Below are 25,762 nucleotides of genomic sequence, written 5' to 3'. Positions count from 1 at the left end.
AAAATGAAACTGTAAGGGCTGCACATCTTCTTTGCTTTTCTTTTACGACTTCTAAATGGGGAGCTGTCATCATCTTGTAGATTTTTCTGATGGATTTGGCTTCCTATGAACAATTATTATTTATTTGTGTTCTTAGGTATACAGATTTAATGTTAATGAATATGTGTACTTTTCTAATTGTTATTAGAAGAATTTTTGGTTCCTTTTCCCACATAATTTAATCGTGTTTAGGATAAAAGTTTTTGCTATTTGAAAACGAGGAATACCACGTCACAACCTTTCTGATTAGTGCTAAGTGCTAACTATAAAACTACTATATAAAAAAAAATTACGATTAACAGTTAAAGAGCTATATAGAGTTGTACGTATTTCCGAAATAAATTAGTATGATCTACGAAATGAGATCAACAATATTGTGCAATAGTAGAAAATTCTGTCATGAGGCATTGACTAAAAACTGGTAGAATATAAATGATTTAGCAAGATGATTCTGGTCAGCTTCATAGACAAACATATAGTTGACAAAATTATTTCATTTGAAATTTTTCTAGAAGTTAGAATGGTCAAATAGACACACTCATGTTTACTTATATTTTTTTTTTTGGCATTTGAGCATGATCAGGACCCAAAAATATTGTCTAAGTAATCTTAATTCCTTTTTTTTTTTTTGGTCTCAAGTGCCAACTTGTGAAAATAGAAGTTGATGTCTAAAAATTATAAATAAAGTATATAAGCAATATATACACATTAAACATTTACTAAATCAAAAGGTGAATTTTTCTTCAACAAAAACCGTATTAGTAGTAGAACAAAACAAAAAAATGTTCTATTAATTATATTTTTCTCGGTTAAACCTAGCTCATCTATAAGACTAATGCCTAAAAAAAATACTAAACTAGAAATTTACAAGTTATGTCACGGCTATTTAAGGGAGTGATTAAAGTAAAATTTTATAAAATCAAAATAATTTGACATGCATTTAAAGGGGAAGAAGAAAGAGATAATGAGTATTGTTTTTTCATCAGGTTCTGAAACAACGCGTTAAAAGAATTTCATTTGGCTGCATAATGTTTTTTGTTTTTCCAGTGGAAAGTAAAATACTAATAATTATACCAAAAAAACTCGAAAAATTGAACTAAAAGAATAGTATTAAAAAAAACAAACACTGACCACAGGACACACGGATTGTCTACCGACCAGAGACCAAAAAGACTTTTACTTTTAATCATTAATAATCGCACTCGTTTCTTATATAGCCAAACCCACTTTCTTGTTTTTTCGTTCCTTCTTTAATCTTGTTTTTAATCTAATCAAAAGACTTTTCTATGTTTTAGATTTGTCTCAAGTGCACTGAAGAGATTCTCTTTTTTTTATTAGTCTATTCATACATATCCAAAGAATATCTCTGATTATGATCTGTGTATATCTTTGGTCGTATATTATTTGCTATAATCATACTAAAAATTATTCAAATCCTAAAATGAATTAATAAATATGGTTCCACCTAATACAAGTTTTTTTTTGGTTGGAACCTATAACAAGTTTACCGTCAGCCATTTTATCAAATACTAGGGCATTTACTCATTTTTCAAGGAAAAGAGGTAGAAAGGCTTATTTCATTATTTTTGTGTGTGTTAAATATCCATTTCTCAATAAATGGAAAAAAGAGTGGAAGAAAAAAAATATAATAGGATACTAAAATGCTTTATGATTCAGTTCAAAATTTTGGCTGTCACACGTATTATCAAAAACTAATTTCGGACCAAAACAGATAGTAATATCAATAGAGGAAAATGATAAAAGATAATTTGTATAAATTATACAGCAAGAAAATAGGATATGGTATGAACTAGGGTTTTGGGGTGGTGGTGCAGAGTGAAGCCCACACGACGTTCAACATTCTGGGCTCTTTCTCCACGCTGTCTTCTTCTTTTTCCTTCTCCAAGAATTCTAAATCATTTTGTCTTTGAATTTACTCCTCTTCTTGTTTGTTTCCAATAATACTTCTATTTTATCAGTACTTGATTGATTTTTATACATGATTCTTTTCTGTTTTTTCTTGTTGAAACTTGAAACAAACCTTGCTATTATTCTTTCCTCGAAAACTTTTTACATAGGTCCTAATGAAAAGACATTTTAACAATCGAATTTTACAATATCATATCGTATATGTATTTTTTTGCTTAAATTTGTTCAGTTAGTTCACTTTAATTTACATATCAGTAAAAAAGGTTAACTCGGTGTAATGTATATTAAAAATTTTATTTTTTTTAAAAATTAGATGTTATAATAAATTTTGACCCTAAATTAGAGAAATTCACTTGACTAAGAAAGGACTTCATCATCCATGTAAATCAAAATACAGGACGGATTGCTACCATACCAATACATTTTCAGCCATTTAAATAACAAAAAATAACAAATTGTTCAAAATAAACAATGTACTTACTATATTTAACTAACTTACCTAGAAGACTTGTCTAAATTAATGTATACGAAAAGAATGAAGTAATGAACATAATGCATCAAAATCAAGTAGACGAAAGGTAAAATATATCATGAAGCCATATTTAATACACTGAAAAAAGTGATAAACATCATATCAAAAGCAGCAATAATAATACTAGTTTCTAATGACTATGGACATAACCTGATAATGTTTCACGGTACCCAATACTATATATATTGTCACGAGACCATGCCCTTCAGCGAGTATGTGCGTAACTGTTGGTCTATAAAATGTAATAATTTTATGGTGAAGAATCATATAATAGGAAACCATTGTTGGAAGAAACCTATAATCATTACCTTTAAAATAAAGTCAGTGTTTCATGTTCAAAAGGCCTTTGAAAAAGCTAAAATCATTTTCATCTTGACAAGCATGGCTCATTTGAAACAAAATCAGTTAGTTACTTTGGCTTTAACTATATAGTGTGATAAAAAATAAAATAAAATTGAATAGCAAAAACATATAAGCAAATCTGAATGAAACTTCAGTATATAGTAAAATTGGTATTAGAAAAATTATGAAGTGATATAAACTCATAGAATTAGAAAACATTTGTAATTTCAATTTGTACCCCAAAATTATTTTTAACATTTTTTTCTTATCATGAAATGAAATGAAACATTATAAAACTAATTGAGAGTTACGATATGATCCTTCACATTACTTGCAATTGCAATTACCAATGAAAATTTAAAATTGGGTTTGTGTTGCTATATATTTTCAATCCCATTAAGAATACATAATCCGCTGAAGAATTTTCATAGGTTATAAACTCTTTACAGTTCATAAGTACTAATTAGTCTTATAATATTGACCCGTTAGCATGGAAATTAAAACGTATACATATTTACACTTTTTTTAATATAATAAGTAGGAACTTGTAACCATGATCAGACCTTAATCTGTCAATAATATGCCAACCATGCACCATACCAGTTGAACTCAGAATCAAATATATACTGACTCTTTACACTTTCAACAACCAGTTGAGTTACTATCAGTTGTCATATATATATATATAGATATATATATATATGTATGACGATTATATGTATGTATATAGCCAGAGGTTGTCCTTTTACACGTGAATATGTGACTACACACAACAGATTTGTGCAAAGGTCTTCACGACCAAATCATTACAAATGTATGTGTAAATACATACATACATACATACGTAATTCAAGGGTCTTTAAGCATGTGTGAAATAGATCATGATTCATTACAAAAGTGTTCTTCCGTTTTTAGGTTTCATGTAATTTTGTGTGTGTGTGTGTGATTACTGGCCTATTTGTATCCCATGATTGGGAGTAAGGTGGAACTCTTGTACCAGGGGAAACCACAAGACTAGCCTAACAATATCTCTAAGAGGTTTTCATTTTGGCAATATATATGTAATTTAAGCAGAGCACAAGTGATATAATTAGAGAAAACAAAGTGTCCACTAGGTTTTTGCTACAATTTTTAATTAATAACCAAAATTGGAGTACAAACTGATTTCTGGGAAATTCGACATGCATCTATATATAGTAGTGTACAGCAATAATAAGAATTATCAATTTATCTTATTACGATCAGGTAACTAGTAGATTATTGATTGTCAAAAAAAAAAAAACTAGTAGATTATCATTACCTGGTTAATTACTCATTAAAAATCAATGAAACGCATGTTTTGTAAGATTATAGCAAAGTTTCTTTTTGACCAAATTTTACGAATATAGGCCTGTCATATCATTTTGGGGTATGAAAACCTAATCTCAATGAAGTGGTGGCATAGAACATCATGAATTGTATGAATTAATGTATAACGTAACATGCCCCACTATGCCGGGGATTTTATTGTATGAAATGTTTAATACGAGAAAATGACTAATTTAACTACACATTCGCTAGCTAGCTAGCTGACATCCATTATTATTATCTGTAAGTGAAACAAAACCAAACACAAAATAACTTTATAGTAATTAACTATTATGTGAGAAGAAGCTTATTGAATAATCTACCGTATGACTGAAGATTTTTGGAAAATAAGTCATGGTGACATATACAAAAATAATATTAATTACTCCGTAACTTAATTTAACCATAATTAAGGTCCATAACTTAATCATTAGATGGTTACCAGTATCCGTCGTTCAAACACCATATTAATATTTCATTCATCATCCCTAATAATAAAGCATGCACATTATTGTGTTTGGTCTATGATCCGAAGAAATGTAGACATTTCAAACATTAGTGCACGAAATGTTGGAAAGGTTGTTTTCGAAAATGAATATAAAGATGCAATATTGCAAATATGAAACGGTGACGTGTGATGAGGTAGGTCTTATGGAAGCAAATATGAAATATAGTAAAGGGGTGACATATTTGCAATATTGTATATGGAAGTGCTTGCCCATGTGTATGTTTGTGATCTTTTATTGTGTAATTTTTGGATTATAGATAAAATAAATAAAAATGTGTAAGCATATAAGAAATAAGTAAGCATCACTTTGTGGTCACACGCATGGGTTGTCTCTGGTCCCTTTGCGTTTCCTTTTTTCACATTTGTGGCCATTTGTAGCCTTCTTATGTCACCCCTTTACATATATATTATATACACACATGTATGAGTGTGTTTGCACTTTCTTAATATTTTAAGGTTTTTAAAAGTGAAAATAAATTCTTTAATAGAAAAAAAGTTTGGTTACGATTTGTGAACATTATCCCGGGCGGTGGGTGCTCTTTTAGGGCTTTGATCATCATGACGCCATGCTTACTCCACTCATTTTACGTCTTAAAATTACATATCATATTCATAATTCATTATACAACTTAACATGTTGCAATATATTGTCTTGTTCACCAAGAAAAATAGTTTTTTTATAGACAAGTTAACTCAAACAACATACATTATACATGTTTACAAACTTTCTAATCTATAAAACTTTGGTATGTCATTAAATTTTAACTCTTAATCTAAAAGCACTACTATCATCTTGAGTCTTGACCGAATCTACCATTAGACCAAATTTCTTCATACGAAATATTCTTCGTAGCTATTAATTGCATAAGATATGGTACGATGTCTATCTCTAACGTTATAAAATATGTCAATGTAAATATTATATATCAGTGCTCTAAAAAAAATTATTTAAGACGATCGGCCAAAGGAAACAAGTTTCGACATTATCAAAGTAACTGTTATTCTATTAGTTTTCGTATATTGTGTGTAAATGTGTCTGCCCATAAAAAAGAAGATTATATACATACATCTATATATACATATATAATATAGCTGAGATTTTTTAAACTCTAGAATAACAATCGAAAATTTGAAGAGTCGGGTATTCTTATCATAAAATTCGTTAGCAAATGATCAACTATTGTTAAAATCAAAATAAAAAAAAACAATGGGTATGGTACTGTTAAATTTTAAGAATTTTTAACTGTAAAAGTTAATTGTTAGCAAGTAGATTAATCTGCTATATATATTTATGTTTGTTTTCTACATAGTATGTGAAATCCTAAGTAGCATACTCTCATGAATAATTATTTATTCATTTTAGATCGAACATCGCTGGTTTTTGGATCGGTTATATTTGTTACTAGACTCTCTAATTAATATTGTATCATAGATTATGATACTCAAAGTTAAAATTACTTAGTAATGAATAGAGTGATTTTCTATCTTTTGTGTAGTATTATTTGTAAATTTTGACACTCAAACATGTTCCTTAATTCGGTTTGGCTCCAATAATATGAAATGTCGTTTGACAAATATTTATTCCTTTTCAAATTTCACATGTTTCTGGAAAGGCTTTGGTTGGACTTACTGTGTCACTTGTGGATTTGTAATAGGATTTTTTTTTTTGATTATAAGCAGTTGTTTGGGCTTATGTCATATTCGGCCAATTAGTCATTTTGGGCTAATATGTCATTTTCTGAGTCGCGTAGGTCGATGCATGATAGTATGATACATGTGTTACAGTTCTTTTTTCGTTAATTGCATATGTTTTCTGTTTAGGACATTACTTGAACAAGATACTTAAACTAGTTTACTAGTACATTTTTTAAGAATTAACTGTCGGTGGCTGTGAACAAAATGAAACTAATAATAATTGTACTTTAAGACTGTTGTGTCTTCTTTATTTATTTAATTAGTATATGGAATCGGATTGTTCATAATTATTTTTATAAGAAAGACAAAGAGTATCCTATATTTATATAATGCATTGTTATACTAAATATCTACTATCTAGTGTCACAACAAATAGATGAAGAATTAATTTCCGAAATTAGAAACCCAAATTAAGAGAAGAATTGCACTATAGATGTAAACAGAATTGATTTTATAAATTCTTTTGCTTTTAATTTGTTTAACCAGGGCCAAACAACATACTATATAATTAGCCAATAAATAGTATGAAAAACACAATAATCACCTTTTAAACAAAATATATAAATTACTGTCTTTTACATTGTTTTTTCTTACTATAAGATGTTATAATAATCCTTTCATCTCTTAGATCAAATTATAAAAGTAGGGCTTTCTTTTTAAAAAATAATTGTTTCCAAGCATTTAAAAATGACATAAAATAACATTTCAGTTTCAATAAGTTTATCATATTAAATTATTAATAACAAAACAGAAATTCTGTAATAAAACATTTCATTTTTATTCTAGTATTTTTTTCACACATGCTCTCTAGTTACAGTGATACTCTTTTAAAATATAGAAATCGAAATTTTACAAACTCCCAAAAATAATATTTTATTTCTATTTTCGGTAACAGTGAACCGTCACCCAAATTTCGTACTTCCAAAAGAACACCAAAAAGAAAAAAACGCAAAATAAAAAAGAATCTTTAAGAGAATCGGAACCGAATATTCCGGTGGATAAAAAAAATAATAATCACGGCAAAGCACAACCACGGCGAGAAAAACCTAACCGTGATCTATCTCTATCGAATTCAAACAAGAAACCTTGCTGCATCAAATTCCCAATCACCGAGAATCCAACTTTTGGATTCACCGATTGAATCGCCAGACACTGAACCTGCTCCTCCGTCTCGATAAAGTAATTCCTCGGCGGCGGAACGAACACCGCACCACCGGAAAATTCGAATTTCAAACTCGGCAAGAACTTCTCCGGTTTCGAAACGCCGGAAACGTTTAAACACAGATCAAATCCGGGAGTCAGTTCATCGGCGTTAGGGAGCTTGATCCGCCGTCGGATCGCCGCTAAAACCAATCGATACGCCGGATCGGCTAAAAACGCTAAAGTTGTACCGGAGTCCACGACGGTTCCACCGTTACCTGAACCGTCGATCTCCCAAATCGAAGGATCGATTCGTAGCTTCGCACCGTTGACGGAGACTGATTTCAATTTAACGTAGTAAAACGTCGGAGAGAACGGATTCGTTAGCAATGGGGTGAAGAGAAGCTTCGAAACGGTGTTGATTCGTTCTCCTCCTCTTCCGCCGCCGTCTCCGATGATGAGGTAACTCGTCGGCGGCGGAGAGAGAGTGTAATCCATTAAGCAATAAGAAAACTTGTTACCAAAACGACGACCCAACTGAGAAGCAAAAGAAATTGGCCCACGGCCCAAGCCCATTACTCCATGGGCTCCATTAAAACTAGTACCCGATACAGATTGACCCGAGATCCGAAACCCGCATCCGAAAGCGACGTTTTTGAGTTTCGCCTCTTTACCAGAGCTAGTCTTCAACGACGCCGTTTCTCTACCGAATAAACCTGAAGTTAATGAACCGTCTGCGTAGCCATACTCGTAATGACACGTGGAATGGATCCGGGTATGGTTACATTTCGGAGCCCGACCAGGTTGAGGCACTAAACGGCAAACCGGGTCGTAGCAATGAGCGGGAGAAAACGTTGACGAGTGGCGAGGGAAGAAGACGGTGGCCGGAGAATGATGTGAACAGTTCCGGCAAGCTGAGCATTTCACCCAAACGAGATCGCTTCCTGTATCGGCGATTAAAAGTAACGACTGAGGCGGTTGACCGATTCGAAGATCCACAAAGTATTGACCCGACCCGGAAGATGCGCCGGAGACCACCGGAGATTTAACGAACGGGATGGGAATACGGCGGAGAGAGAGGAAATGGAGACGGCGAGTGTCTAGAGCCAAAGCTTGCGTCGGAGAAGGAAACGGAGATTTGCGTAACAACGGAAGCTTTAAGTACTTGCCGTCGTTACTCACGGCGGCGAGATTCGATGGCGGGAGGAGGAACAGAGAGAGGAAAGAGCAGAGGAAGATAAGAGGAAACATTGTGAGAAACAGAGAGAGAGAGTGAGAAGGGTTTTGTTTGTGTTATTTTGTGTCTTATGTTATGAAGAAGAAGAAGAAGAAGAAGACCGTATAAAAATACGGTATTTTGTACGTATTTTGTCAGGTTGTGGTCGAAATATAGTTTTAATACAAGTACATTGTAACGTGAAGACTGAAAGATATCTGTTTTTGGGGGGGGGGTATCATCAAGCTTTGGCTTTTGCAATAAAAACTCTTAGCTGTCTAAATGTGTTTTTGTTTTGTTTCTTTGTTCCTTTCACTTTAGTCTTTATACATTTTTTTAATCATTGATTCGATTGATAATATCTAACACAAATTTTTGTAGTTTTTTTACGTTTGTTTTTTGTTCATTTTTGTTTTAGTGTTTAGAGGAGTGTTATTAATGCCAAAAATGGTTGTTTTCTAGTGTGATTGTGTAATCTTAGTCTTAGATCCGTGAATTTATTTCATTTATTATAAGAGGGTCGGTTTATATAGATTGTAGTATTATGATAATAAATTTGTAATTATACGAATACAATAATAATAATAAATGTAGATCTTGTTTGGACGTGAAAAGTACTATACCCAAGAAATGGACCCTGTTTGTTAGGTGGTGGCAGAAATACTTTTAATTTCCAAATATATATAAAACATGATTATTATTTCTTTATACGATTGCATAAAATTACAAAAGAAAAAAAAATGGAACTTGTCCTTGTTTTTATTTGCTGTAAATCTAGTAAACCATTAGTAGTTTTTGTTTTGTACTTTTTATTCATACCTGGAAAAATAAAAGTTTTGCCAAAAATATTGATAAATTGAAAATGATAAAAACATTAAAGAGTGAAGAAGATTCGGGCGATACTTTGCATGGCTGCACATGATATGAAACATGTGACTTTTAAGACAAACCACAATTATTTTATCTTTTTTTTTCAGTAGTTTGGGAGATTACAAATTTATTGCGAATTTATTATTATCTAAAGATATAGTAAAGAAATAACCAAAATTAAAAAAAAATTCCAAAACCTAAACAATAAAAAATGTATTTTTTTTACAATAATCTATAAAAATCACTGTACTATAAATCAAGTATGTGTGATACAATGATACAAAAGAGACATGGAAGAAAAAGAAAGTAATAAAACTCAGTTTACAGATTCTTCCTCATTGTTATTATTATTATTATTGTTGTTGTCTCCTCCACTCTCAGTTTTGGCTCTGCTTCTAAGCTCTTCAAATGCTTTCATGCTTTCTGCATCAAACCCTCCAGCAAACTGCATAATAAACATTTTCAGTTAATATAATACATCAAACACTGGTCATTTTAATTTGGTTACTTTGTGTTCTGATCTGAGTTTAGTTTTGTTTATTATACCTGATGGACTCTAAAAGCGAAACGAACACCTTGGAGAAGCAAGAACTCTCTGTTTGGATCTTTATCCGAACCACTCACTGAATCAAGCTCATAAGCTACTCGTTTCATGTACTTCTTCGCGAGCTGAACTGACGAAAGCTTGATCTGTGTTGTGTGATGAAACATAAACAAAAACAAAACAGAGCATTTTCAAGATTGTTTTACAAGGATTTTGCAATCGAAAGGAAAGAAATAACAAATGTTTATTACCTTCCCAACGACGCCAGTATCAGATAACCAATCAACTGGAATTCCAAATTCTTTATATCGTGAAACCGCCATGTCTCTTGTACGTAAAAGCGCGTATACACTTTGTTCAACCCTGTGAAAAAAGCAGACATTTAGTAAAGAAAGATTTAGTGTGTGATGTTCTGTTTTTATCTTGACAGTTTTACTTACTTCTCTAGCAACTTGTACATCTTCTTCAAAGCAGGTTCACAAGGGAGATTAGGATCATCGACAAAGGAAGTAACTTGCTTCTCCAATTTCATGAGATCTTGATATTCAAAAGCTGCTTCTCGTAACGCATCAGCTTTACCTTCTGGCCAATCAAAGTGTTTAAGAACTGCCCTTTCATCAACCTACTCAAAAAAGAGAGCAAACGATCAGTGAGTAAAAAGAACCGAAGTAACGGTTAGAAAGTAATATTGAACAGAGGAGTTGCTGACCAAGAAGGAGAGCTCTTCATCTAGCCAGCTAACGAACGCCAAGAGATCTTCTATACTGGTGAAAGACGCAGCTCGTACTTCAGTTGCTAACGACTGAACAAAGTCCCCTTGTGTCTCCACATCCGCTTTTACCTGTAATCAAGTTTAAACAATTGTTTCATTGTTTGAAATACAATTGCATTAAACATTCTATTGAAAGTGTGAACTTACTGCTAAGAGGAACGTTGATCGATTCTCGATTTCCCCGATCATATTGTTCCTAGCTGCTGATGAATTACCAGTTCCTGAAGAGACCAAAGAAGGTGCACCTTCTTTCTTCGATTCACGTTTCATCAACGATTGATAAAACTCAACAAGCTCAGGAGCTCGATGAACTTTGCTACCTCCTCCTGCTCCTCTTCCAAGTGCTCCAGGAGGCGGTGGTGGTGGCGGCGGCCCGCCACCTGGTGGTGGAGGAGGTGGCGGTGGACCACCACCTGGTAAAGGAGGTCTTGCAGAAGGTAAATTGCTACTTTTACCATCTCCAGTTGATCTTGGTGGCGGGCGAGGTACTCTAGGAGGTCGTTTCTCAATGTCTACAAGCTTCATTTTGGCTACGGCTTGAGCGTTTTCACTGGCTTTGCCTTCGTTAGACTGATCATTAGACTGATCACCTGTGATCATCACTGAGGGAACCACAACTTTTTTCTCCTTTAGTTGAGCAAGTTTAGGAGGCAAAGCAACATTACCACCAAATCTCTCTGCTCTCGCTTGATCTGCTTTATGCTTAATGTGCTTCTCCCTTTCAACCGCCAACTTATGCCTATCTTTGTACGCGGGATACTTCTCATCCAAAACATTGTCAACTGATTTAGACATCACTTGGAACGATGATGCAACACTATTCAAAGCCTCACCAGGAGAAGTAGCTTGTTGTTGTGTTCTGATTCTTGGAAGATTCGGTGTTTCAGGGGTACCAGGAGCGGTTTCTTGATCCACTTGACCAAATGTTGTTATGGCTACTGATTCACCTGCGTTTCTAATCATCAAAGATTCTAAAGGACCTCTCTGTTTATTCATGCTCGAGCTAAGTCTTCCCGGTGATCCTCCATAGAATGATCTTGAAGGTGATGACTGAACGCTAGAATCATCCTTGCTTTTGCCCCATTTTTTGAGTTTCTGTATCAATCCCGGTTTCTTGCTAAAACTACTAAACCTACTCGTGGAACTATCCATTGAAGCATTATCGAAATCATCGCTTCCGGGAGATGAAGGTTGAGAATAGTTGCTCTCTAAATCAGTATCTCCTTGGCCACGCTCTGATCCAGCATACTCTAGCATTAACCGTTTTGCTTTTGCTTGTGACTTGGGACTTAGGTTCTTGCTTAAGTCACGAGCTGAGATTTTACCAGCTGGTGTCTGGTAGTTTCTTAACTCATACCGTAAACATGCATTGACCCAACGGAGATAAACCAACTCCTCAACTTCACTAAACCTATTCATCTGAAGCCCTTCCACTTGCTTTAACAAGTCCTCATTGTTATGCTTCAAGTTATTAACCTCTTCTCTAACTTTTGCCACTTTGTCACTCTACGAGTAAAGATAGAAAATGTTACTCTAAGAAAGAAAGAAACTTTGATATGGAGAGGAATCATTACACTTACCTCAGTCATGTTTGAAAGAGCTGCAATTCTTGCTTCCGCTGAATCGAGTTTAATGGATAACTCTCTCTTCTCATGTTGAAGCTCTCTGTTCTTTCTCTTAAGTTCCATAACTTCCACTTCCAAATCCTGTACAGCTTTTAGCTTCCTCTCCACCTCAGTATCTTTATTCATCGCGTCTTCTTCTTTCATCTGGAGACTCGACACATGCTGCTTAAGCAACAGCAACTGTCCTTTCGTCTGGTTAGCATCGAGCTGGATTTGCCTCTGCAACTCCTTGATCTTGTTTCTCGCCACCTCAAGCTCCTTCCTCACAATACCGTTTTGAGAGAGCTCTTCTTGAAGCTTTTTCCTCTCAGCTTGTAGAGAATTAATAGTGATGTTTAACATATCAATCTCCACAGTCTTGATCTTGAGCTGTCTTTGTAACTCAACGATATCTGATTCTTGCTCTTTGAGTCCATAATATTCAAGCAATTCTCCTTCCAGTTTCACTTCTCTTTCTTCTAGCTCCTTAACTAACTGTTTCAACCTTTCGAGCTCACCATCGTTATAAGCCATCTCGACTTCATATTTCCTCTCTTTCTCTGCTTTCTCCAAGTTGTTATCATCATCAGGCAATGGATACTCAATTTCACCGGATAAAAGATCTTCAAACTCGGGTAAAATATCATCATCCAAATAGTCCGAGAAACTTCCACGAGTCTGATTGATTACACTGTTGATCAGTTTCACCTCTTCTTCTTCTTCCTCCTCTTTCTCCACCTGAGCATATTACCCGATTTGTCACAACATTTAGATCAAGCACATGATCAAACTAAACTGTTCAAAAGTATACTTACATTCTTATCGTTGAGACTGTTGTCAGGATACACAGCCTCTTCTTTATCGCCTCCTTTGCCATTTTCTTAGAGCAAAAATGCAGAAAACATGAATGGTCAGATTCTATATATGGAGTGATATGCAATAAAATGGAGAGTAAAAGATAAAAAAAAACACTACCTGATTGTTTGCTCGGTTTGGTGGGTTTAACGTTGTGCCGCTTAACAACAACTGCTGCAACGGAAGCAGCAACAACAAACCCTATCCGGACAAACATATATTAAAATCTTGAAATGGGAATAAATTCCCTTCCCCGTTTCATCTACAGAACCCGGAAAGCTCCTTTAAATTTTCACTACTGATACACTAACTCAACCCATCGTTCCTCCAAGAAAAAAATCTCTAGTCCAAAATCCTGTTCATGAACCTTATGACAAATGGATAAACACACTTGTTCCTGTAAGAGACACTCCCAGGTACTGACAAAACTTTTAAGGAACTATGTCCACCCAAGGAAAAAGAAAAAAGAAAAGACACTTATCATCACAAATTCGATCTTATCAGCTTTATGGACCTCTCAAGTCTCTTGCATCAAAAGCCAAAAAATTTCAGCATTAAATAAATTGAAAACAACCACAATAATAGTGGTCTGTTTTTGGCTCAAGGCAGATGAGGAAATAGACATGTATGGTATTAGATGGGGTCTTAAGCCATGACCAAAGAAGCAACCGTAAATAAAACAATAATTTCTGAAATTATGTCTCTTTTTGTCAAAGCATTTACCAAACTAGACGGTGAACTAAACACAGAAGATGGTTAAGATTATAAATTCATTGATTCATCAATCAAGACCAAACTACTCAATGTAAAGATTAGTGATCTCCAACTGGTATAGGTGATTGATTCATAAGGGTTTAGATTCTGTTGTGATGTTTGGGGACCAGTACCAGCGACCAAGTAAAGGTTGTTGCCACGCTACGTAGCAATTAACCAATTACAAGAAAACAGAAGATTGAAATTTATTTCTTAAATGTCAATTTCTTTTAGTTAAAATGGAAGAGAAAATTGAAATCAGCCAAACAAGAATGGACTTTTCATTATCTAATCAAAAACTCCTTTTGCTCAACCATAGATTTCATTCACATGTTTGCCTTTTTAGCCTTATCTAAGAAAACAAGTGTGTGAATGAACAAGAAGAGATAACAAAAGAGAACAAGTTCTTGTAAAAAAGATTCTTACATGAGATGGTGTGAAAACTCATATTAAAACCCTTCACTAGATTCTGATTCCTTTTTTTTTTTACCAATCTGCACACTGAAAATGAAGAGAATATGGGTTTGATTCAGACATTGCCAGGTAAGGATCAGGACAAGTGGATACACACGAAAACGAATTTTATCAAATTCACTGTTTTATTGTATGGCAGAGGAATTTTGTGGTGGGAACAGCTCACAGAGGATAAATCTCTCAGAAGTCAGAACACACACACACACTTGCAAAGCAAAAAGACAAGAACAGCTCTAACTGTTTCTTGTCTTGGAAAAATGTGGAATTAATCAAAGATAAAACTTTAGAGTTGCGTAAATAAAAGAGTTCTGAGAAACTTTCTTTTCTATATATGACCCAGTTTCGGTTTGACTGTTACTCTGCAACTGTTAACAACGAAACCCTAAAAAAGTTATATGTCTACAGAAAGAAGAAGCAAAAGTTTCGATTTTTAAGCAAACCCAGTTCGCGAAAAGGGAGTAGAAGCATACCAGACTTCAAATTAGCCAAGATTAGATCGATTCTTGCTGATTCAATCGATTCCTGGTGGTAGTTGAAAGAGCTCTTGACTTTGACAAATGGTTGAAGATTTCGTTTGATTTAACGGTTTTTGGGAATCGCTCTTCAAAATTTGAAATTTCATTGCTAAAGTGCTAGAATAGGTTCGATGCGAATGATTAGATTCTTGGTTACTATTCTCACTCCTTTTTGACATTTTGAAAATTATGAAAGTTTCCCCAATTTTATTGTTTCCAATTTGGTTTAAAACCAAGATTTGAATTACATAGAATATAACCTTCCAATTAAGGGTTTAATTGTCTACCCCAAATAAACTAACAAAAGTTTTATGGATTTGCTTAATTTCACATTCCAAACACTCATAAACCAACAATCACCAAACAAATTTTGTACAATCTGAAAGAAGATTCAAGCATGGTCATTCCATTTCCATCTCCGTCCTGCTTCTTCGAGAACCTTAGCTCTCGCTTGGCTTACCTTAGCTTCATCCTCTACCCAAGATCTGCATTTCATTAACACCTAATTGGTTAAAACTTTTCCAAAGATCAAAACTTTGCTACAATGATAATAACCATCATTACCTTAGAATCCGAAGAGCTTCGATTTCAGCTTCAAGGACAGATCTTTTGTCGACAAGCGATTCAAGTTTGGATTGTAAGTCACTTAACATCTCTTGTAACTTGCTGTGCTCAGTCAGGTAAACAGATTTATCCGATATTAGCCTCTGAGACATCTCATCAATATCTTCACTCAAGCTTTGAAGCAACTGTTTCTGACATTCTATAGCTGACTTCTCTTTCAAACGCTCGGCAAACCACTTCTGCTGATCCCTTTTTTCATCTTCTAATTCACTAACTCTGGAGAGATTCAGCTCTTCCATCTCAACTCTTCGGGATCTCTCTACCTGAAGCTTCTCATCCCAAAATTGCGTTATTTCCCCTTTTTCTAGCAACTCGATTTTGATTCTTTCCATTTCAGCTTTCTGTGAGAGTGACTCTGCTTCTAACCTTGATACCTCTGCTGAGATAGCTTTCACCATCTTACCGCTTGTTAATGCTACAGCCGCTTGTGCTTTTGTAACAGGTCTATTTGGCTGAAACCGCTTAATCCTACCTGTGAAATTTTGAAATCTTCATTCTGTTGTAACGCATACGCACATCAACGATCGAACGAAGAAGGAGAAGGTCAGAACAAAGAGAGGTAGAAGAATACCAAAAACATTTCTGATGGTACTCTGGTCACCCATCAAGAAGTCCAAGAAAAATCCGAGGGCCATATCGGGATTGAGATTCTTCGTGTCTATATAATCTACCTTTGTCCTTGATATCTGGACTGTAAACAAGTCAGGCTTTTAAGAAGATAAAAAAGCATATGATAAGCATCACTTTTATGCCTAAAATGTCAGTAAAAACTTAATCACACCTCTTCCATAATTTCTGGATGGAAACCACACTCCAATTGAGCTTTCCAGTTTACCAAATCGAGTCGGGAAACAAAACTGCAGCCACCATATATATATATATCAGTGAACAACGAGACAAATACATAGCAGATGAAGATAGCTAATCTCCTTTCTACCTTTCAGGATTAAAATTAATCTTTCCCAAGTCATTTCGAGAATCCTCACTGCTGAGCTTGCTGGAAGTAATGCCTGCCTCTGCCAAGGCTGAAAGAAAAATCAAAAATAATAGATCAATTACAGAAGTTCTAATAAACTACTAAATCAAAGTAGAAATGTCTCTTATGGATTTACCTTGAATGTACTCGAAGTCAGGGTCTGCAGTATTGATATCATCAAATGCAGGAATTGAAGAGCCAGCTAAAGCTACTGCTGGCACAATCCTGTGCATTGGATTTCTAAAGGCAAGAGAAACACATTGTGTCAGTCCACCACAAACACTAAGAGACTTATCATTCGGGAGAAAAAAATGTGCTAAAAGTATCATTACCTCTCTAATAACAAATTTGAACGAACTAGCCATCTAGCATACTCTCGCCTAGTACATAACTCGTCTGCCACTACATCATCCTCAATTATCTGAACAACTTAATTACAAGTGACATGCTCATGATCAGAGCTGGACAATAAGGCTCATGCTTAAATTCATATTGTTGTGTGAGAGCAAGTTTCTAGAAATAAACCTTTAGTTTCTTTAAAACTGATATTGCTTCTTGTTGAGCGGCATCAACAGCAACCGGAGTGATGACACGGTGAGTTTTTCCGGCAGATGCTAAAGTAAACACAGGTGAGTGAACTCGAATTAAGACTTGTTATAGCAATTTGTGAAATATGTCTCAATATTGACCATAATTAGAACTTACTAGTGTCAACAGTATCTGAAACATAATCAACGCTTTCAGAGTTAGCCTCATAAGCAGAATTACTCTCATCATTGAACAGAGTTTCACTCTCTTCATTCTCACTCTGATCAAAATCAACACTTTGATAATGCAATGGATTACTAATGCTAAACCTAAAACCTGTCAAAAAGAAACACAAAACCCAGAGTCTCAAATTAAACAATCCTATAAAATTCAAGTCATCATCAAGGGAAAGAAAAACAAAAGAGTTGAACCTTTTCTGGAGATTGAGAAGTAAGCAATAGTAGCTAATACAACAGCAAGTGAAGATCCAACACCAGTGATTACAACATTCCTCCACTCTGAAACCCCAAACCAAAAGATTCAAAATCAAATTACAAACACACAAAAGTTCATAAATTTATATGATTTTTCCCACTCAATTAGAAGAAAGATACTAACTTTTTTTAGTTTTAGAATGAGGAGAAGGAGCTGCTTCATCTTCAATGAGAGACCAACCACCATATTTGTCTTTAGAAGCTTGAGAGACCCATGAAGTAGTACCGGAGTGAGAAGCGACGATGCGGAATCTTGGCGGTTTGTTAGGAGGAGGAACGAGTAATGGGAGAGTGAGACGATGTCGTATAAGTAGTAAAGGTGTGGTTTTTGGGAAGAGGAAGGATGAATTTGGGGACTTTTTGACGGAGAAAGAGCTCATTTCTTGACTAAGAGAATTAGGGTTTTTCTGGGGAGTGGATGCTTCAATGATCGAAGAAGAAGAAGCAGCGAGAGAGTAGATGGGGAAGGGAAGAGATGCTAACGCTACTGTGTGTGTGATACATCTAAATGATTCCGAGGGTTCCGGTTTGTGCTACTTCTAATCTCCTGGTTTAGTCTCGATTAAATCATTATCATCCCAATGATTCCGAGGGTTTTGGTTTGTGCTTATTATCCGGTTTAGTCTCGTTTATAACTATCACTTGAAATGGAATCCCTCATCAACTATGGAGAAATGGGCACTGGTATCTTCCTCAGATTCATTACAGTTATCTCAAACTAATTACTTATAAACTCATATTCTAAATTTATCATGAAATGGTTTTTTACTAGATATAAGTTTAACCACACAAGTTAAACATGCTTGTTAACAATAAGAAAATTTTCCCGGACAATCAACAAAATTCACAAAATCTTCTTCATTTGTCATAATAAAGTTGCACATGCACCAAAGTTAAAAACAAAGTCTTATGATTATTGATTGTTTTTTTCTCGTATTTCTCACAATAAGTTCTTCATTTGTCATAATAAGTTCGGAGTTTCAAGCGAATGATTAGATTTTTGGGTAACTTACTCTGACACATTTTTGCCATTTTGAAAATTATGAATTTGAAAGTTTCTCCAATTTTATTGTTTCCAATTTGGTTTAAACCAAAACTGAATTACATAATCAATTAAGGGTTTAATTGTGTCCCCCAAATAAACCAACAAACCAAGTTTTTTGGATTTGCTTAATTTTCAGATTCCAAACACTCATAAAGAGTATTATTTTGCTAAAAATTTGATATTATTTTTGTGGCACTTGGCAATTAGCATTGTTGTCGAAACAAAAACATAAACTCTCAACAAGGATTACATAAAGGATTGGATAAGATAAGAGTTATCGTTTGCACTAGGTTTGAATTAAGGATGCAATTATTTATGTTTTTTCATGACTTTTAAACAATAAAGTTTGTTCTCTCATCTTTAAATGTTTGTCGATCAAGTTCTGTTTTTCTATTTTATATTGTTTTACATTTATCCCTTATCTTATAGTAAGTTTTGGTATGACATATCAAGTAATAACTTGAATGTATTTCATATTTTGTTTTCATATGAAATGTTTTCTATTTTTCTTCTTTAGTTATATGCAAATAAAATATAAACAATTTATTTTGTTTATAAATTTTAAATACCTTTAAAAGAGATTTTATATATTTTATGTATTTCTTTTCTATTATTCTTGTTTTATTATTTTAGATGTTTTAATCTCATCTAATGAGGACTGTTTGATATGCTTTGGCTTGCACGTAAACTCTTTTTTATTTTGTAGCTTTTTACTATTACTATTATTTGAAGTAGCTAAGAAACTCGTCACACTCGGTTATATATTTTATAATTGACATTTTAAGATAATTAACTTAATTTTAAATTCTCTTTTAGTCTGTCGAGCACATTTTTTTGAAAGTTAATAATATATCATCGTTTTTATAATTTTATTAAAGTACATAAATTAATATTTGACATTTTTACCATTAGTGTATATTATTAGACATATAAAAAATAATGTGATGTTGGTGTTAACATATGAACATAAATACTATGTTGTATCATTTAATTGTTGCAACATTCTCTTCAAATTTTGTCATGCTCCCTAGTGAAATACTAGGAGTCTAAAACTCTAGTGTCGAATCAGCGAAACAAAGCTCAATATCTGGCTGTTTCATCATGAGAAGACTTTTAGTATTGTACCAAATGACTTCTGGCCGAAGCAAGAAGATATGATCGTGTTATTTAAATGGGTAGAGGATATGTATGTTGAGCCGTTGCGAATAGGTGTGATGAATGCATAGATATTCCCGTAATTAACAAACAAATGCATGTTCTACAGAGCCAAAGAACAAAACCTATCAAATTGTTTATGTTTCAACATGTGTTGCAACCAAATCTTACACAATCTGGCTACAAAATACAGTAAAAATGTGAAATGAGTCGATTTGAAATCTTGGGAAAAAAGCACGTTAATGCTGGCAATAAAACTAACATTTCCAAAGTTTAAGGTCATCATTAACGACAAAACACCCTTGTGTTCTAAGGCCAAAAAAATAATAAAAATAGGGAATAGTGGGCTTAGATTAATTTTTTTGGTCTTGAATGAGAACTGATTTAAGTCCAGTTCTCGTTCGATGTGGCTTCACGTGATTGGCCGAGATATTTTGCAAAGAAAAAAAAAATTTCATTTCTCTTCTGATCGAAATCGTTTCTAGGTTCTCTTCGTTCTCTCCAAAACGGCGAAAGCTTCGTTGTCACCATTTTCGCCGGCTGAGGTTAGTATTCCGGCGATTTCTCCTTCTGTTCGATATCGCATCTAGGTGATGAGTCCGTTGTTCTCTCTTACGCTATCTCTNTAGTGTCGAATCAGCGAAACAAAGCTCAATATCTGGCTGTTTCATCATGAGAAGACTTTTAGTATTGTACCAAATGACTTCTGGCCGAAGCAAGAAGATATGATCGTGTTATTTAAATGGGTAGAGGATATGTATGTTGAGCCGTTGCGAATAGGTGTGATGAATGCATAGATATTCCCGTAATTAACAAACAAATGCATGTTCTACAGAGCCAAAGAACAAAACCTATCAAATTGTTTATGTTTCAACATGTGTTGCAACCAAATCTTACACAATCTGGCTACAAAATACAGTAAAAATGTGAAATGAGTCGATTTGAAATCTTGGGAAAAAAGCACGTTAATGCTGGCAATAAAACTAACATTTCCAAAGTTTAAGGTCATCATTAACGACAAAACACCCTTGTGTTCTAAGGCCAAAAAAATAATAAAAATAGGGAATAGTGGGCTTAGATTAATTTTTTTGGTCTTGAATGAGAACTGATTTAAGTCCAGTTCTCGTTCGATGTGGCTTCACGTGATTGGCCGAGATATTTTGCAAAGAAAAAAAAAATTTCATTTCTCTTCTGATCGAAATCGTTTCTAGGTTCTCTTCGTTCTCTCCAAAACGGCGAAAGCTTCGTTGTCACCATTTTCGCCGGCTGAGGTTAGTATTCCGGCGATTTCTCCTTCTGTTCGATATCGCATCTAGGTGATGATGCCGTTGTTCTCTCTTACGCTATCTCTAGTGTCTCTGCTTTGCTCTCAGTTCTCTGTTATGCTGAGTTTGGAGTTGAGATTCCTGTCGCTGGAGGCTCTTTCTCTTATCTTAGGGTTGAATTAGGGGATTTTATAGCCTTTATTGCTGCTGGGAATATATTGCTTGAGGCTATTGTTGGTGCTGCTGGATTAGGGAGTTCATGTTCTTCGTATCTAGCTAGTTTGGTCAAGAATGATTCTGATTATTTTCGGATTAAAGTCGATTCCTTTGCTAAAGGGTTTGATCTTCTTGATCCGGTTGTTGTTGTTGTGCTTTTAGTTGCTAATGGTATTGCCATGAGTGGAACAAAGAGGACTTCTTGGTTGAATTTTATTACTTCCATTGTCACTGTTTGTGTTATTGTGTTTATCGTCGTTGTGGGGTTTACTCATTCTAAAAGCTGTGGTTTATTGGTTTGGTTGGCTCGATGTCTATGATCACTGTGGTTTATTGTTTGATGGCTTTGGCTTTGACTATGATGGTGAAATACACTGAAATCGATGTGAATGCAGCTTATTCTGTTGCTTTTACTCAGATTGGGACTTTACGTGTTAGGATTGTTGTTACTCACTTTAGAGTTGGGTTTGTTCGTTTAGATCAACTAAATTCGAATCCTCACTATTCTTTTTGGGCTCTTAGATCTAATTTGATTCTGAGTCTTGTTTTGGTTGTCATTTGTGGATTGCTAGATTTAACAAGGACTGTAGTCTCATAATTCATATGATCGTAGTGATCAGCTACTGAGCAGTTGGTCAAGGTGGTATCCAGCAGTTGCTTGCTGCTGAGCAAGAAGCTCAACACATTGTCAATGTTGCAAGAACCGGTAATAATCTGAAAATCTACAACGTACCAAACTGTTTGCTTGATCGGGCTGCTTGTTTAAGTGTTCACTTGTACTTTGTCACATTTAGAATTGAGGAGCATAATGCTTGATTATATTTATGTTTTTGAAAATGATATTCATCACGTGTGTGTTTCTTGGTTGCAGCAAAAATGGCAAGACTGAAGCAAGCCAAGGAAGAGGCTGAAAAAGAGATTGCCGAATACAAAGCTAAAACAGAACACGATTTCCAGAGGAAACTCGAGGAGGTAAAAGAATTAAAAAAAAGAATGTCTTCTTTAGGCAAATCTACAAAAACTAGTTTGCTTTTCTCTAAAAGTATAATGATTGTGAAAACAGACAAGTGGTGACTCTGGTGCGAATGTGAAGAGGCTGAAACAAGAGACTGATACCAAAATCGAGGAGCTGAAGAACGAAGCTTCTAGGATTATGGTGTCTGATTCAACAATGATGTGTTTCCCATGAGTCCGTTCCATTGTTGATGTGGTAGAGAGTTCTGTAGGATCATTAAGGAGATAAGCAGTGAGTGATCATCATTTGTTAATCTGTTATACGTGGGTTTTGGGATGAGCCCTTCACTCACTATTCTTGTAACTAACTCGCAATTTGTTGATGGTGCAGAAGGGAAGGATGTAAAGAAGAGAGCATGAGCTTTGCTTGCTGTTATTGGAGTTATTTGGTTCATAGGCACTTTGCTTCCATGTTTTTTTTATGTAACTTCAATATTTTCACAATATTTATATTCTAAAAATACCAAAATTAGTTCTCCCATTTTTTTTAACATATGATCTTAACTACTGATCTTAGATTATTTTCACTATATATATAATCTAAAAGCATAAAAAAATTCCTCCATTAATGATGCCCTAACACGTAAAAAATAATAATTCTCCACTAATAAAATAAGTGTCAAGTAAATAATCTGAAAAAAATCTATTCGGATATGTAGACAAATACAGTACTAGTTTTTATTTGGCCAAAGAAGATAGTGAACACACAAAGTCAACATTGACGTATCAAGTCACACACGCACAGTACAACGGTAAATTCGTTTTAATATATCTATTAGTAGTAGTAGTAGATTGCTACAAAAAATAATAAAGCACCTTTATCCCATTATTTAATAAACAAACCCAATAGTTAACTACAAATACTGTAAATGTCAAAGGCACATCTCAGAAGAGCTATAAGAAAAGAAAATAAGAAAATAAAAAATCATTGTCAATAATCAATAGACATTAAACAATAACTTCCTCGATCCTTGTGCTTCCTCCATCCTATTTTCCACATTAGCTCTCTTCTTTTTCACATACACAACTTCAAAACACAACACACACACACAAAAATAAAAAGTAGATGAAGTAAATACGTGTATGAGATATGGGAACAAATGCCACATTTACTTTTATGTGACAGAGACAACAACATATAACCAAATGTCTTTCTCGTTACAGTCCCTCAATTTCATTTTTTCATTTTTCATTTTTTTTAATGTAACGTTTAATGAGCTATAATATTAATAATAATGAGAAACCCCATTGACTCCCAACGACCTCTCGCTCTCTCTTCAATAAATAATAGTAACACCAATTGATAAAGAAACCCACAGATAACTTCAAACCCAAAAAAATTCCACAAACCTTTGTTTTGTCTCACTTCCTCCACAATGTCTTGGATTCACTCTGTTTTGTTCCTTTTTCTAACTTTCCCCTGGTGCGTCGTCACTGGAGAATCATCTCCCGAGGTTACTGATGATGGAGCTCCCATGGAGAAAACAGAACGAGAAGCTCTTTACTCAGCTATTCAAGGATTCGTTGGTGATTCTTGGAATGGCTCTGATCTTTATCCTGACCCTTGTGGTTGGACTCCTATTCAGGTTTGAATTATTCATAAACTCATATAGTTTCTTGAGATTTCTTGAATTTGTTTAAAAGATTTTGAGAAAGATTTTTGTTCTGTAGCTGTCTGAATAATTCTTTTTTTTTCTTCAAAGTGTTTGTTCCACTTTGAAATTTCCATAATCAGTAAGTGAAAATTTTAAGCTTCAACGCATCAAAGTGTATGCTATTTACATATAAGATCCTATTTTTGTTTCTTTAAATGTATTTTGGATTCAATTATATATATACAATGATTGGCCCACAACCCACAAAATTCCTTTATTTTTATTCTTTCAATAATTCGAACCTTTTTTGTTTTTGATTTTTTTTGGAATTTCAGGGTGTTTCTTGTGATCTCTATGGTGACTTGTGGTATGTCACGGATCTAACCTTAGGTCTTGTTCACGAAAACTCGCTTCCTTGCGACACAAGTTTGAAGATAAAGCCACAGTTATTCAAGCTCAAGCACTTGAAATCTCTCACGTTCTTCAACTGTTTCACGTCGCCGATAACAATAGCTAAAGAGGATTGGATAAACTTTGGAAGTAGCTTAGAGTCTCTCGAGTTCAGAGCCAATCCTGGTTTGAATGGTGAACTTCCTGAAACAATTGGTAGTCTCACGAAGCTGAAGTCTTTGGTGGTTCTTGAAAACGGATTTAACGGGAATTTACCGGCGAGTCTCTGCAATCTAACGAGGTTACAACGGCTGGTTCTTGCGGGAAACTTGTTCAATGGAACGATACCGGATTGTTTCAATGGGTTTAAAGATCTACTGATCTTGGATTTGAGTCGAAACTTATTCTCGGGGACGTTGCCTTTGTCTATTGGAGAGATGGTTTCATTGCTTAAGCTTGATTTAAGCAACAACCAATTAGAAGGGAAGTTGCCTCAAGAAATCGGGTTTTTGAAGAATCTGACACTTTTGGATCTGAGGAACAATAGAATCTCTGGAGGGTTGTTCGAAAACGTTGTAAAGATTCGATCTTTAAGTGATCTTGTTCTATCAGGGAACCCAATGGGTAGTGATGACGATGACATGATGGGAATAAAGTGGGAGGATATGGGCAGTTTAGTCATTTTGGATCTGTCAAAGATGGGTTTAAGAGGTGAGATTCCTTCTGGTTTAGCAAGTTTGAAAAGATTGAGGTTTCTTGGTCTGAACGACAACAACTTGACCGGTACAGTCCCATCAAAAGAGCTCGAGACTCTGCCTTGTCTCGGTGCTCTGTACATTAACGGAAACAATCTAACGGGAGAGCTTGGTTTCTCAAGAAACTTCTATGAGAAGATGGGGACAAGATTTAAGGCTTCAAAGAATCCAAATCTTTGTCAGCGTGTCGTGTCAGAATCTCATCAGCGATGTGTTGGATTGAAGCCTTGCATGATGGAGAAGAGAGAGGGTGGTTTGGTAATTAAACAAACGTGGAGCAACCTTAAGGAGAAGGAGGATGAGTCAAGTTCATCAACGGGTGTGATGGTTACTAGACATGTGTTGTCAAATGGGTTCATATGGGATTTGCTGCTTTTGGTGCTTTCTCTTGTTCTTGTCTTATATTATTATTATTGATATAATTTTATTTTATTTTGGTTAGTTTGTTAACTTTTTGTATGATGGTTAATAGTGTCGATGTGTTGGTTGATAGATTTTGATGTCGGTGTTTGCTTAATTAAGAGAAGAAAATCAAATCCTTCTTGGATGTAACAAGTCTGATTTCTTCTC

The 25,762-nt window shown here is 34.6% G+C and overlaps 4 protein-coding genes across 4 annotated transcripts; 1 reads left to right on the top strand and 3 right to left on the bottom strand.

Moving 5' to 3' along the window:
* LOC104710336 (aspartyl protease family protein 2) lies at positions 7,147–8,998 on the bottom strand. The gene has a single exon (XM_010426918.2). It carries the CDS (start codon positions 8,781–8,783, stop codon positions 7,407–7,409), a length of 1,377 nt encoding a protein of 458 aa, XP_010425220.1. The 5' UTR covers positions 8,784–8,998; the 3' UTR covers positions 7,147–7,406.
* On the bottom strand, positions 9,819–13,948 carry LOC104710335 (protein CHUP1, chloroplastic). Its single transcript, XM_010426917.2, has 9 exons — positions 13,514–13,948; positions 13,354–13,418; positions 12,515–13,276; positions 11,082–12,440; positions 10,872–11,003; positions 10,603–10,784; positions 10,414–10,525; positions 10,165–10,308; positions 9,819–10,063 (listed from the first exon to the last, which is right to left on the bottom strand). The coding sequence occupies exons 1-9, from the start codon at positions 13,608–13,610 to the stop codon at positions 9,935–9,937; spliced, it is 2,982 nt and encodes a 993-aa protein (XP_010425219.1). The 5' UTR covers positions 13,611–13,948; the 3' UTR covers positions 9,819–9,934.
* Positions 15,323–18,268, bottom strand: LOC104710334. The gene is made up of 11 exons (XM_010426916.2): positions 17,882–18,268; positions 17,695–17,781; positions 17,441–17,599; positions 17,261–17,349; positions 17,068–17,156; positions 16,872–16,975; positions 16,697–16,784; positions 16,541–16,616; positions 16,331–16,445; positions 15,700–16,231; positions 15,323–15,620 (listed from the first exon to the last, which is right to left on the bottom strand). Exons 1-11 carry the CDS (start codon positions 18,135–18,137, stop codon positions 15,527–15,529), a joined length of 1,689 nt encoding a protein of 562 aa, XP_010425218.1. The 5' UTR covers positions 18,138–18,268; the 3' UTR covers positions 15,323–15,526.
* LOC104710333 (piriformospora indica-insensitive protein 2-like) lies at positions 23,725–25,762 on the top strand. Its single transcript, XM_010426915.2, has 2 exons — positions 23,725–24,038; positions 24,383–25,762. Exons 1-2 carry the CDS (start codon positions 23,829–23,831, stop codon positions 25,607–25,609), a joined length of 1,437 nt encoding a protein of 478 aa, XP_010425217.1. The 5' UTR covers positions 23,725–23,828; the 3' UTR covers positions 25,610–25,762.

This window comes from Camelina sativa, chromosome 9, assembly GCF_000633955.1.
Source record: "Camelina sativa cultivar DH55 chromosome 9, Cs, whole genome shotgun sequence".
Classification (NCBI taxonomy): Eukaryota; Viridiplantae; Streptophyta; class Magnoliopsida; order Brassicales; family Brassicaceae; genus Camelina; species Camelina sativa.
Note: the sequence above shows the minus strand (reverse complement) of the source record. Positions and strands in the feature narration are given on the sequence as shown.